General features: G+C 46.9%; 3 protein-coding genes across 5 annotated transcripts in view; 1 reads left to right on the top strand and 2 right to left on the bottom strand.

Moving 5' to 3' along the window:
- Positions 1 to 242: 242 nt before the first annotated feature.
- LOC142590054 (large ribosomal subunit protein mL62-like) lies at positions 243 to 794 on the bottom strand. The gene has a single exon (XM_075701888.1). The coding sequence runs from the start codon at positions 760 to 762 to the stop codon at positions 250 to 252; it is 513 nt and encodes a 170-aa protein (XP_075558003.1). The 5' UTR covers positions 763 to 794; the 3' UTR covers positions 243 to 249.
- A 178-nt stretch (positions 795 to 972) lies between these two features.
- Positions 973 to 11,367, top strand: Polr3H (RNA polymerase III subunit H). Of its 3 annotated transcripts, none has more exons than XM_075701882.1 (8): positions 973 to 1,055; positions 1,155 to 1,362; positions 1,449 to 1,545; positions 2,094 to 2,180; positions 3,732 to 3,795; positions 4,687 to 4,773; positions 5,316 to 5,418; positions 10,941 to 11,367. In XM_075701882.1, the coding sequence occupies exons 2-8, from the start codon at positions 1,252 to 1,254 to the stop codon at positions 10,986 to 10,988; spliced, it is 597 nt and encodes a 198-aa protein (XP_075557997.1). In that variant the 5' UTR covers positions 973 to 1,055; positions 1,155 to 1,251; the 3' UTR covers positions 10,989 to 11,367. The 3 variants fall into 3 exon arrangements, 2 of the variants coding, with proteins under 2 accessions (XP_075557997.1, XP_075557998.1); XM_075701883.1 differs by having other exon boundaries at positions 1,002 to 1,059; XR_012830027.1 differs by lacking the exons at positions 973 to 1,055; positions 10,941 to 11,367 and adding an exon at positions 4,877 to 4,971 and having other exon boundaries at positions 1,066 to 1,362; positions 5,316 to 5,405.
- The window catches only part of LOC142590050 (uncharacterized), a 260,031-nt gene continuing 257,140 nt past the window's right edge, over positions 10,990 to 13,880 (bottom strand). The window contains exon 4 of the mRNA XM_075701881.1: positions 10,990 to 12,346. Coding sequence (XP_075557996.1) covers positions 12,198 to 12,346 — 149 coding nt within the window. The 3' untranslated portion in view covers positions 10,990 to 12,197. The remainder of the gene's footprint in view (positions 12,347 to 13,880) is intronic.

Here is a 13,880-nt window from a genome sequence, read left to right as displayed (position 1 = left end):
GCTGGTTTCGTACTCCTTGTTCCAGCAAAGCACCGAACCTGACCGGTCAGGTACGGTCGCAAGAAGAACCGCTTAGGAGTTAGAAAGATGCATGGCAGGCAGTAGTAAAGACAAGATTCAGCGGTGGCACTAAAACAATGAAGGAAACAAGCCATAGTTTTTGGTACGACCTGCGTGCGAGTGTGTTCGCAAAGCAAGGAGAAATTAGCATTCTATATACAAACAACTTTTATTTAAAAAAAAAGTTCTTCAGGAAGAAACGCCGCTCTCCGCCGCGGGGACTTTAGGAATGCGCAAGCGAGCTGCGGCCAGCCTTTCATGCTTGGCCCGCAGGGTGAATCTTGTCTCGGGGACGTTCTCCGGCGGAGGTCGCGACACTTCACGCAACATGCAGCGCAACTTGTCCAAGCAGTCGGCCACGTTGATGGACTTCTTGCGAGTCTTGTCGGACGCGAGCACCAAGTTCCCGCGGCTGTCGATGAACGGCTTGCAGGTGAGTCGCAGACTGTCCCTGGCCTCCTGCGAAATCCACCGAGCCGAGTCCAAATGCACGCGGATCTCGACCCGGTACGGGTTCGCGGGGTCGCGGTCGTAAATCTGAACGTCCTTCATCTGCACGCCTCCTTCGAGAGGCGGCGACTGCGCGCTGTTGCTCGCGGGGTACAGTTTGTCCAGGCTGATGTCGCTCTTGTACGATCTGCACAGGGCCGGCAACAGCGGCCGCATCGTCGCTGAACAACCTAGCCGACGCAACGCCGCCATTTTGTTAGCTGCAATGGTTGTGGATGCGGCTGGTCGTGGCTACGGATGTTTTTGTGTTCCTAGGCATGAAAAACAAAAAAGAAAAGCGTTTGTTCAAACTGGCCTAAGCTATCTACACATTCTTTTTTTTTTGTAAGCTGCTGTATGTGTTTGAAATTACGAAATGTTGCATGTGTTACGTGATTGTATGCACTTTTTGTAATTTCTTTCGTAAGTTTGTCTTCTGTTGGCAGCCGCGTGGCCGGCATATGGCCGGTTTCTGTTTCAGTAGTTTCAGTCGTCGGTCCCATCGAGTGCGTGCGTTGTTTTAATCATCCGCGTTTCAGCATTTGCTTGAGCACTGTCGTGAATCACTTTGTTTCTTAATCTTCTCGATTGTCTCCGTGTTTCAGCGGGACCTACACCCTACCTACCGCGACTTTCTTGTTCAACTCCGCCCTGAAACGCTGCATCGGCACGCTCTGGTTGTGCACGTTTTGCGGCGGCGCGATGTTCGTCATCAGCGAGATGTCGGACAGTATTCGCGTCCCGCCGTGGCTGTTCCGCGTGAGCCCCAACGAAGCCATCGTGGAGCAGCTGAACCGTCGTCTGGCCAACAAGGCAAGGACCGTGTCTCTCGTTCGCGTTGAATTACAGCGACCTCTGTTGAAACGCTGCTCACGCCGTATTCCTAATTCGCCGCTCAGGTGGTCATCAACGTGGGCCTGTGCATCGCACTCTTCGACATCACGAAAATCGAGGACTCCCGGATTCTGCCGGGCGACGGGTCCTTTCACACAACCGGTGAGGAGTCGTCTGCCCGCTTCGCCTCGCGCGCGTGACCGTCACGTGTTGGATGATGTAGCCGAATCAACATTGCACAAGCTAGTAAGCTCGCCCGCGCCCCAGAATTCGCGTTGAGGTAGCTTTTCGAGCTATATATTTTTCGTTATTATAATCTGCATGTTTCGTAACACGCAGTGTAACTACAGGAACTAAATTTCTATTGTTGTAAATGCCAGCATGTCAAAATTGTTTAACAATGGTGAGAAAGTTGCACATTGTTCACTTAATATTAGAGAAAAAATGTTCGATGTACCATTCGCTCCTTGCACTATCCGATTCATAATTGATGCAGTGCCAAAAAAACTGCTTTCGCACAGCCTTATTAATTGGTATATGGTTTGCTGAACTGCCCAGAAGTGGTATTTTCACTTCTGGGTATCGAACGCGCATCAAGTTTGTCACCCTTAAATGTGAACTTTGGTGTACCCCGCACATTGTATGAAAAAATGATACATTGAGCTTTATGTGGTTAAAGTGGTTTGACCAGCAGATGGGTGTCCATGCAGTGCAATTCCGCTACGTTGTCTTCCGGCCCTTCATGGACGAGGTCCTGGTGGGCAAGATTCGCAGCAGCAGCCAGGAGGGAATCTACGGTGAGTTGCGTGCACTTTGTTGGGGCATTTGCGTCCCCCTTCCACATGCAGTGTCGTTTGGTGAGCATCTGAGGGGCCTTCTGTTGAACCATCGTGTTTCAGTGTATCTAGCGCCTGGTATTTAAATGAGGACAGAGACGCAAACATTTGTAGTGCCACATGCATTCGTAATTGAAAAGGATTCGTGATGCCAAGGGGGCTCATTATCTTGTTAGTAACAGCCATACAAGACCGACGTACTGTGAAGCCGAGGAAAGCCTGGGTAAAATTAACCGAGTAATTATCACGTTCATCCGCTCGCCCTCCCTCTTGAACGTTGATGGTGAGTTCTCTGGTCTGCCTACTATCGCTGCTGCTGAAGTTGGCAGGCCCTGGTTTTCCCCCACACCTTTGAATCCACGAAACACAACACTGCTAGAAGTTCTCTGTGAAAAATGTGTGCTGTTTACAGAAGTTTGGTTTACAGCAGCACGTTAGCTGCATGTAATTTGCAGCGCGTCAAAGTCCGAACTGACAGTCTAGCTAGTATTCCTCTGCGCACTGCACCTCGCACTAGACTGGACCCGTTCGTCTCCGATGTAACTGCAGCGCACTCGCACTTGTTTATGCCGTCGCATTTGAGCGATGGATGCGTTAGAAAACGGGTCACAATAGGCCGAGCTTGACAGAGCAGCCAGCTCTGCGTTTAACTGAGAATGCCTTCCTGTTTTGAAGTGCAGGAACCTTGGTCATGTTGTGCCTGTTGCTAAAGGGTATTGACCTTCATTCCTGTGCATTGCAGAGTAAGTGAGCAGACATTGAAAAATGTAGAAGGCTATGCCCCAGCAAGCGTGTTAGCCAGTATCATTCAGAGCCAAAATGGCGAATGTCGAACATCCTTTGAACTTTGAACTGCAGCCGTCACATAGTATGTGGTCTCAGCAGCAATCCACTAATACATTGTGATTGCCATATAACTTCTTTGCATTGGCCGCTGTCCTTTTTTTTTTTTTGTTTTGTTCTGGAAATGAAATCTAGTAACAATCTAGGTGGTGTCCAAAACCTGATGTCCATGACGTGTGTCGGCCCCAGCAATCACTTCTGCCCCACGCAGTTAGCGAAAAGCGTGGCCTTTGAGATACGTATCTGTTTCCCAGAGAGTGCCATCCCTGGGGCGGGGGGTTGTACACCACTTATTCCCTCTGACAAACTCCAAGCTATTCAGCGAAACCCCAAGGTTCGCATCAGCTAGTTAGAAGCAGGGTTCCTTCGTTGTAGGTAGCCAGTTGGACACTCACCTGGTCGACCTCCCCACCTTTCTTCTTCTTGCCTTCTCTCTCTCTCTCACCTATATTGCCTCTTCCCCTCATGCAATGCCAATTGAATAGAGGCTTCGCGGAAGGATCAGTGGCGCACAATAGACGAGCCCTCTTTCTCCCTTTTCTGGAGCACACCGCCGGCTTTTGCTACTTACTTACTTACACAAGCCCCTACAGACATTGTTGCGCTAGGCGGAATTGATGAGATGGAGCATAAGCATGCAATGTGTGACGCCCTACTCACCTGTTTCAGTGTCCATGGGCTTCTTCGACGACATCCACATCACTCCTGATGGAATGCAGCACCCAGCTCGCTTGTATCCTTGCAGAGTTTGCTGAACACAGAGAGATGCTTTAATTTTCCTCGCTTTACATCGATGTGACGGCACTATAGGTGAACTGCACCCAATGTGGAGGTATCTAATGTCAAATGCGGGCCAATCCTGTACCTCCTTTCACATGGAAATGCAACATTATCACTTTTTTCATTACCAGTGGTTGACTGCAATTTGGCAATACTGAACGAGTTACATTACGTCATGGGAGCTGGTGCCAAATTCTTGCTGCTGTAGCTACCAATCTTGTTGCATGTTTATGTTGTTTCTCACCCATGTAAGCTTTGTCCTTGGTAAAAGCAAAACCACTGACACCATTAAAGCCCGTAATGTGTGACACTAGCTTGACTTAATATTTGGCCTTAATGTCTCTCGAAGTCATTCAATCTTACGCTTGCTTGACAACAAAGTAGTGAACAGCCTGGTATCTGGGAAAGCGATGGTGGTTCACAGGCCGGTTGGTACACAACTGGGTGATAAAAGAAACAGCGCTTTATAGTGGGACATGCAGCACGCAACATGTGCGAGAACACCAGTTCTGCCTCGGTTCTGTCAGGTTCGGCACCATTACATATTGTGTGTCGTGTATGCCAGCAGTGCTGTGTCTGGTTAGCCCGATCTTTGTTCCAGCGAGGCTCAACTGATGCCTATTGAATGGCTCACCAAGCAGAACATCAAGTTAAACTAGTGGCAAAACATGCACTCAATGCCATGTTCTGCAGTGAGATAATGATGCTAGACCAGAACATGTTCCAAAGCACTGTTTCTTTCCGTCGCCCACAAATGATGACTTTCCTCAACCATTATAGGCTGACTTTTCAAAAGAAAGACCCCCTTTTGCCCGAGCAATAATTCTTGACCAACCGCAACCAGCGACGAAGCCGAACAGCTCTGGGTGTGGCAGTACGAAGGCGAGGATGGTGTGCACGAGATGTTCATGGACCTGGGCGAGCCAATACGGTCAGTTTTAAAGCGAAAAGCTTGCTTTATCTCTTTTGCCCGTTTTTGCGGTTGGAGGTTAAACTTTTGCCGCCAATGCAAAGGGCGGGGTGCTCTCGCGCAGCCGAGATGCAAGGTGCGTTCATCACCGAACGCTGTTGTAGCTCATGGAGATGTACGCCCATGCTGTCCAACTATGCCACCATCGCAGATGTGCTGGTGAGCAGCTCTGTTCTCTACATAACCATGCAATGAAATAACAAAAAAATTGCTACAGGAATATGCTCGCTACAGCAAATATATGTCGCCAAGCACATCATTCATTTAATAAAGAGAATAGCTTTCTAGAAGTGTTTGGTTTTTGGTTTTCATTGGCATTCAGCGTTGATGGTTTCTGCATTAGGTTTTTCGTGGCAGCCGGCTCTGGAAATGCCGGTGGCAAATGGCATCCTTCAGTCACCCAATCGGAAAGAAGTTGCTACGGTGCTAATTCCAGAAACTGTTGCGCCTTCTTCTTTCTCTTTCCACCCTTGTGCCTCGGCCCATGCTGCAACCGACTACAGCTTTAGGGTGGTCGGCGAGTTGTTCGTGGACACCACGCCCGGAGGTCCCGATACGACCGAGCTGCCAGATGGCGAAGAGCGCCACGTGCCTTACTCTCTGACGGTCAGTGTCGCCGTTCGTCGGTAAATTGTGGTGGCGCACAATTTTACCCGCATCGAATTTAGGCTGGACGAAATGAGAACGTGCTAGGCAGACACCAGATAAACGGGACAGACTGAGTGGTGTACGCACTGTGTGTATCTTGTTTCGTCCCGTCTAAACTTGGCACTGGTAAAATCTGTGCTCTGTAATGCTTATAAGCAGCTAGCCCAGTTTTCTTGTATGGTTGTAGTCATCCACCTGTGGCCAGGCATCTGCTGTACTGCGATGCATACTGTGCCCTAATCTACCACGTATAAAACCTTTACGGTCCAAAGATACATGGTGTGTGTTGCAGAAGCTAAACACTTTGAGAGAGATGCTGATTTTAATGAGAAGCTAACGCATTAGAACAAGAATATTGTCTTGCTTTTTCTTCGGGGGGTTTGATAAAGAAAGCACACTACAGTTTTTTTTAAACAGTTGATAAAACAGTAGGTGGAGGGCATTGGTGTTACTCCCAAAGTTGTTGTAGCCTGCCTATGGTGGTCGTTTTGGTCATAGCTTAGACAAAGGAATGAATTGCCCTTTCCATACAGAGGAAACCCCATTTAGAAAAGGTTATGTTCTGGTGCTCCATGTGATGTAACTCAATGATCACATGATTGGAGGCCCAGAAGATGTGGGGTGAAACAGGACTTTCACTTTTCAGTTCTCACGTGTTTAGTTTGTGTGCTCATGTAGCTGCTCAGCCCAAAGGCATTTGCAGTAATTTAGAAACCCTTGTGTGATGGAGCAATTGTGGTTATGGAAACGGTAGTCATAAAATGAATGAAAAGCTTTGCTTTCTAAACGTTGCTGCATCTTGTCCTGGGGTTCAGAAGCTCAATGTCATTGGTAAGTTTTCAGCTCATTCATAAATATGAGACTTTTGGGAATACCAAAACACAATTAGCTTATGTTGCCACCTTTGCCAAGAAAAATAAATGGCACCAAGCAGGGCTTGGAGCTTCCCCCTTTTTTTTTTCTAACATAAGCAAAAATGTGCACAATAGGAAAACAGAATAAAATGGCGATATGCTTAGTATGGGAGGGGGACTTTGCATGATTAAAATTTATTGAAATGTTTTATATAAGATCTCGTACCACTTCTAAAATCTTCATGCCTTTTTGTGGGAATAATTTATTCGTAAGGCATATTAATGGCCTATAAACACAGCAGTACACAGAAGTCCAGATAACAGCAAAATGCACGGTGCTTTAAGGAATCGTGGAAACCGTCAGAAATTAGGAATGCATTAGTTTGTGAAATTCAATTGTCTCCTATGCATGAATGTCTGACAAGTGCATGGGGTGGAGCTTATAATGTTCCGATTTAGGAAGTACCGGCAAATAAGGGGGGGGGTCGTGCATTCTCGTGTGGTGTTCGAACCAGCAGCTGGCACAGTGCGGGAAAATTTGGTCATGCCGATAAAAAGCTAGCCAAGTTGCAATCCTACTGGGGACACGGACATGTGTAACACCACTAACGGTATCATGTTATATGCTGCCTTCAGTCAAAGCAAACAAAACCATGTCCCCTGCGATTGACGCCCTATCCTGCGGGCCCTGGCTGCACTATAACTGCAATCGCTGTGTTCTGCCAGTGTGCTTGTGAAAAGACATCTGCAGCAATAATCAGTGACTGCATAGTGGACTTCTTTTTTCCTTTTACTTCTTCTACGAGAACAATGACACTAGACATAAATGTTTTCAGATATCCAAGCACACTGGGCTGAGTCTGTTGAGAGTAGGGTCGCATACATAATTAGATCAACTTGTTGAGAAAGAAAATGCAAAGGGTATGGCTGTATGGAGAGTTGGCTTGCACTTGCAAAGACTCACTGCATGACATGCCGCTCCCTTTTAGTTTATTTCCTTCCTCCATGGTGATTATACCATACTGCCGTGGTGCTGGCTTTTCCAGTATGACACCGAATATTGCCGAACATGTACTGCAACAAGCGCAGAAAACGAGCATATGCAGAAATTTGTGCGTACTGGTTTTCCATGGCACTGCATGTTTTGTTATGTGCCACAATGATAGATAATTAACCAGAGTCCCGAGGGGCAACCTTAGGGATGATCATTGTGTATACCTGTTGAGCTCAATTCACCATGGCAAAGCGCAACAAATGCTTCAGCATTTCCAAGTGAATCTGCACCTTTATAAAGCTGAAGGCGGGGTGTTTTTATGCACCTGGTAAAGGCGTGTTGAATCTGCCTGTTGAGCATACGTAAACTCCAGCCAATCGGGCCCAACTCGTCTCAGGTTGCACTGGGTAAGCCCCGCTCGCACAGTGTAGACTGTTCTCAGTTCAAATGCGCTTGGAGTGGTCTCGAACTGCAGTCATGTTGAGCGCAAATCTGGGCATAAACAGTTGTCTGTAAGCAAAACTAGGATAACAGGGAGCTGGAGACTTGGAAGCATAGGCCACAATACTCACTTCCAGTGCGAAATGAAAGGTTCAGATAGATTTACCATCTGTTCCACTCAGACCGATGTATGCACCATTGTGCACTGACTGGAGTGTACTGGCTCTTACTGTAAGCCACACTCATTTCACATGCATGAGATAGAGCGTTAGCGACTGACAAAGGATGCAAATAAATGTGATGACGAAAGTGCCGATTAACGTGAGTATGAACAAAAGTCATTGACACTTAGTTTGAGTGGATGTACGTATACGAAGGAGTGAGTGTGAGTAGGCATGAATAAGATTGTGAGTGGATGCCTGTAAGTGCATTGAAGCAATTTCAAGTGAGCATCGGTGAGTAGACGAGTAGGAACTTGAGTACTCGAGTACCAACAAGTATGGGCAAGTACACAGCCGGCAAAATTATTGGCAACTGAGTATCGCCTTCTTCTGCCGACGTGTGCCAGAAGTGATAAATTCATCAGCCCTTCCACTCTGTGAAGACGGACGAGCAGCAAAGCTGTGGTGTGTTTTACCTCAATCAACCCATCTATGCATATATAGGCATTATTGTTGTTATTATTATTATTATTGAAGGACATAGACAACGAATACATCTTTTGACTTTGGAGTGATTTATTCTTATTCTTTTATGGAGTAGTGACGTGTGCAAGTACAGCCGCATGTTAGACGGGAATTTCCCATTATTTACAACTTTATTCTGAACTACGTAATCATGAAAAGTCAGTGAAACTTGCCGAAATGTTAGAGTCGTCTTAGCGGCTAATTGTCATATAATTTGTTTCGGGAGAGTTTCGATAAAACAAGAGTTACAGTCATTTTCTGTAACTATGCTCTTTCCGTAGACAGCCATGTATATTAACTGCAGATGGGAATTCTGTAAAGTTTACAACTTCACTGTGAACTAACTAATCATGACAAGTAAATGAAACTGGTGTAAGGATCGCCTCAGCGGCCAATTTCAGTATGATTTTTTTCAAGATACCTACATTAGATTGAAATCTACAGAGCACTCATAAGAAACTAGACAAAAATTTTTCCTTGTCCAAGTGACGCATAGACGGACAGACAATGACCACCGCTGGACAGTAGCTACAGACAGCTTCACTGTAAAAGTGGTTGAACAGGAGATGTCTCATGCCTGAGCTAACGTTTTGACAAGGAGACTTCGCAAGAAAATTTTGGCTCCAACCTGAGAAATTCCTTGCTCAATCACTGTTGAACAGTCGTCTACAGTCGTTCAAATTTGTCCTCAGCCGCTCCATTGTACAAGAACACAGCCAACTAGCCCAGTTTCACATTGTCTTGAATCTGAAGTGGGTCAAGTACGCTTTTCGTGGTGAGATGAGCCTGTAGAAATAACCAAACGCTAACCAGTCAAGCTGAGCCAGCCAATCAGACTGTACTGGTAACTAAAAAAGAGTTGGCCGACTTATAGCGAAGGTCCAGACGTGCCGTTTGCAGGCAGCATTACTTCGTCCCGCAGATTGAGTGTGCATCTTTGTCTCCATGAACTTGACACAAGCGCGTCGTATCAGACCTTCACAAGTCAACCTGACCCAGTCCAATCTGACCATGTTTACATGCATCTTGCCAAGCATGTTCAGCAAGTTAACCCATCCTTTGTAGGCGAGTTCACCAGACTCACCTCAGTCCTTACTTGACCCGGCCCCTTAGTGTTTGCATAAACTCAATACAAGTGGTAACTTTAGAAGTTGAGCTGCCACCTGTAATATGCCTCCGGAAGACATTTCTGCCTCGCCGTGTCACAATCTGAAGTGAGAAGTAGTGAAGCCAGAGAAAGCACAGAGGAAGTTATTTGTTATGTTTTAATCAAAATGTAGAAATAATTGGCTAAAGGGAAATGAAAATGAGTGTAAGTAGTATCACTTGCTGCAAATGTGGACCAAACCAACACACTCCGCATTATGCATGCAGTGTTTAATCAATTAAGCTATGGTGGAGCCATCCCTACCCGGCCCTGGAAGTCTTCAGTGTTTCCTGCTGTTGTATATGTACAGTCTGCTACAACAGTTTATAGGACAAAAGTTTCACAACAAAATTAAATTTGTGCTCTATTCCAGCATGAATCTTCTGATATAATGGATTGGTATATGATGGTTGAAAGAACTATACGCAACAGACTGAAAATGTGAATTCAAGGCTATGTGCCCAGGCTTACCAGGAATTCAGCTATTAGAAAGTTTCAGTTTGTCCGCAAACATCTTATTGTGTGCGGGTTACTGGAAACTTAAACATGAGTGGCCAGGTTGGTGGCGCAAAGCAGCGCTATTATTGCAGTAACCAAGTCTCTTTTACTTTCCTGCTGGTGCAAAGTTTTGGCAGCACCATAATCATTAATGTGCACCCTCTTTAAAATGTTTCTTTGTCTAAAACACTCGTGTAACTCAAAAACATGTCTAAAACACTATGGTTAAACGAAGCGTCACCAGCTGTCGCTATCAGCATTGTTGCTGTACACTTCTCCTGCAAACCACAAATGGTATGAAGCTTACAAACAAGATAAAAATCTCTAATAGAGTTTTTAGCTTGTCCATAAAATGTTAGCTTTCACAGAATATCGGAGACCTGAATGGCAGCAACAACGCTGATAGCAACACCTTGTGATGCTTTGTCCTATCACAACGTGTTACACATTCTCGTGTTACATTAATGTTCTCGATGAAGAAGCATTTGTAAAAGGCTGCGTGTTAACGATTACAGCTCTGCAAAACTTTACAGCAGCAGATAACTAGAACACACTTGATTACTGCAACAGCTGATTTTTCTTCTATGTTTAAAACTCCAAGCCATCAGGTAGTGCTGCCAACCCAGCTGCTCACATTTATAGTGAAGCTCCCCATAATGTAATGCTATCAACACCTGTGCAACAGTAGCTAAGACACCCTAACTCTCATTTCAGTAATAGCTTTGTGCGCTCTGGTTGAACTCAGTGTCACAAGATGGCACCAACAGCAATGCTGTTGATGTCTTTTGGATTCCGTAATCTAAAATTCGGTGTTGCAGTGTTTTAGTGGATTGCCTGTGTAAATTTGTTGATATTTGCAGGCCTCCATCAGCGAGTCCGGCCTGGGCCTACTCAAGTGGTGGACGTAGGGAAGCCAGCCGGCAGCAGAGCACTTTATTTTACTTCTTTTTTTTTTCATCTTTTCTTCAATCACACGGGGAAGACTTGCTTTGCCGGGCAGGGCGGGGCTACTTCATCATCTTCTGTGCGAGGAGCGAAGACAAGAAAAAAAACGAAAAACAAGGCATTATCATCGTCATCATCTGTACATAAGGGCGCGTGCACCTGGCGCACGGACGCAGACAACACAGACACGGACACGCACATCATACAAGCTGCACGGTGGCTGTTGCGGCTCTGCGGCGTGGCGTAGGCAGCACGCTTCTCCTTCTTCATCGTCAAGATCATCATCGACGACGGGAGATGACAGCCGGACATGCACGCAAAATACAGTGAACTATTACAACATCTCGTCGGCACTTGCATTGTGTTCTTTTGCAGTCGAGCTGCTGCAGCAACCGTTGTTGCTCGGGAGCGCCGTTGTTTCTCCAGTCGTCTCTTTCGAGAGAAAGATGGCGCCACGAATAGGCGGGCAGTCTCTTGTGTGCGAGCCGCCACACGCCAATGTGCGCATGCGTAGAAGGCCCGTTGTGAGCATCGGCGTCTTGATGACGTCTCTATGAATACCTCTATACTACGTCTTGGGACGTCTGCTTTTCTCACTCAACTAGTGTACTCGACGTGCAGTCCCTGCTGCAGCGTTGATCCGCTTCCCGACCGTTGTAGGGCGGATCGGCCGCTGAAGAGCCTGTCGCATGGTGGTGCATGTTCTTAAATCGCAAAGCGTCCTCAATATGGCGATACCCCTCGGCAGGTGGTGCAGAATCAGCAGCTAGTTAACTAGTCGCTGGTGGAGTAGGGAGCACTTTTTAATTGAGCTGTCAGCCTGGGTGAAGTCGTCCCCCCTCTTCCAAGCCGAGGATCCATGGGGTGTCTTGAGAATCGCTGGCGACACCATTCCAGCCTTGTAAATTGGCTTGTTCTTTTCTGATGCAAGACGACGGGTGCTGAAAAAGCAGGCGACGGCGGAAAGCTTTGAAGCTACGGTTTGAAGATGAATCTATCTTCTCTCGACAAGGTGGGAGGAGTAGGGGGAGGTCTGTGGGGAGCGGGTTCGCAAGGGACGTGGAGTGGGGGAAGAGTGTGTCGTCACAACCGTGGGTATCAACTTCTTATTGCTGGTCGTCATCGCCGTCGTCTGTGGCCACACGTCGAGCAGAGGAGCAGCAACAGGCGACTCAGTCGACGACGAGGCAGTGAGGCAGCTGCTCGCGCAGGAAGACCAGGAGCTCGGCAGTGGCGCCAGGGCAGTTGGTGAGCTCGAGCTCCTGGAGCTGTCGCAGCTGCGCGAGCCCGGACAGGCCACGAGCCGTAACCTGTGGGCAGCCTGCGTGGAGGGAGATAAGAAGGAAAGGGATTGAAAAAACTAGATTCTGGGGTATCCTGTGCCAAAACCACAATCTGATTATGAGGCATACCTTAGTGGGGCACTCCGGATAAAATTTTTTTAATGTGTCCCCAATGCATGGGACATAGGCTTTTTCTTTTCATTTCGAAATGCTGCCACCAGGGCTGGGATCAGTTGGATCCTGCGACCTCGTGCTTATACCAGCACAACACTATAGTCGCTAAGCCACCACGGCAGGTTGGCACCAACTGTCGCCAGTGTTATTAGGATTAACTTTCAGGTGAGAACCATATTTCAGCTCGAGAGGCCTTCGTAACCTTGTTTTACATCACTACCAAGAAACTGCGGCGCCCTTCTGTAAAAGTATTCTCGATTTGCCTTCACATACCGGACTATACTAACGCTGAGTATGTCGCACTTCGCTCATCGTGTCACCAGGGCAGTTTACATGCACAGTGTTACGTTCGTGCATTAACTGGTTCACAGCACAACGTGTAATTGCATACTTGAGGGAAAAGGCACAAGGTGCACTGAATCGCCATCAACCAATTCACCAAATGCAGGCTGAACCTCATTGACCTCTAGATGGCGCAGAACGGCCACATACTTTAAGCCTCAGCTCGCTCCTGTCATCGCCAAGAAAGCGCGCAGGTGGTCATACTCTTGTACACCTTGCTCATATTGAAAGTAGACTTAGAAGCCGTAAATCAACGAAGTACTGTCTCTGCAAGTTTCCACGTGATTTCAGTGTGTGGTTTACCGCATTGTGCAAGGTGAACGGATGGGGTGATGTGCAGGCGAACGCGTAGGCGACCACAGGGAGGGCGATTGTGAACGGAAGAAGGGGCTATTTTCTGCAACCCTTTAGGCACGCAGTTTAGGTGAATGCTGACGCGTGCTCGAGGGAGAGAGCAGGAAAGGCACCCGCAGACAGTCGCTGCATGGAAGTGACCATATACTAGATGCGGTGTCATGAAGCAAGAGCTGCAGAGCTGTCGTCTGCTACAGTTCACAGCAATACAAGCAAACCTTGGGGTCCTTAAATACCTTCGCCGAATGCAGTCCATTCTATCGTTTAAAAAAAATTTTTGCTAGCCGTAACTTTCCTCTTCAGAGAGCATTTCTGCGTTATGTCACGAAGGGTTAATCCTTACGAGAAGGGCAAACAGATGCCGTTTTAACTTACAAATTTGCGATGGAAAGTGCATCCTACATGGCCAAAGACCACAATCCTTTACGCAAACCGAACCATACATTGGATTAGGTTTCGTGACAGAACGAATAAGACGTGGGATTCATTATCTATAACACTTATAATAATTGACTTGTTTCTCGAGCTTTCTGCGACGACTAATGTGGCCTGAAAACTGCACTCGCGAGTCTCAAAGTCAGTATAGCTTAGCGGCAAAATTAAACCTCCTGATGACAGAAGCGACAGACTGGGTGACAATGTATGTGGTCTAATAAAAATAATGTTGTCTTCCTCACAACATACGACAATCGAAATGCAAGG

Source organism: Dermacentor variabilis, chromosome 8, assembly GCF_050947875.1.
Source record: "Dermacentor variabilis isolate Ectoservices chromosome 8, ASM5094787v1, whole genome shotgun sequence".
Lineage (NCBI taxonomy): Eukaryota > Metazoa > Arthropoda > Arachnida > Ixodida > Ixodidae > Dermacentor > Dermacentor variabilis.
The sequence above is the reverse complement of the archived record's forward strand: the minus strand, read 5'-3'. Positions and strand labels throughout refer to the sequence as shown.

Coding starts and splice junctions, on each gene's coding strand:
- LOC142590054 (XM_075701888.1), bottom strand. CDS start 762: ATGGCGGCGTTGCGTCGGCTAGGTTGTTCAGCGACGATGCGGCCGCTG.
- Polr3H (XM_075701882.1), top strand. CDS start 1,252: ATGTTCGTCATCAGCGAGATGTCGGACAGTATTCGCGTCCCGCCGTGG. Junction 3,796..4,686: donor ATGCAGCACCCAGCTCGCTT/GTATCCTTGCAG, acceptor AACCGCAACCAG/CGACGAAGCCGAACAGCTCT. Junction 4,774..5,315: donor GACCTGGGCGAGCCAATACG/GTCAGTTTTAAA, acceptor AACCGACTACAG/CTTTAGGGTGGTCGGCGAGT.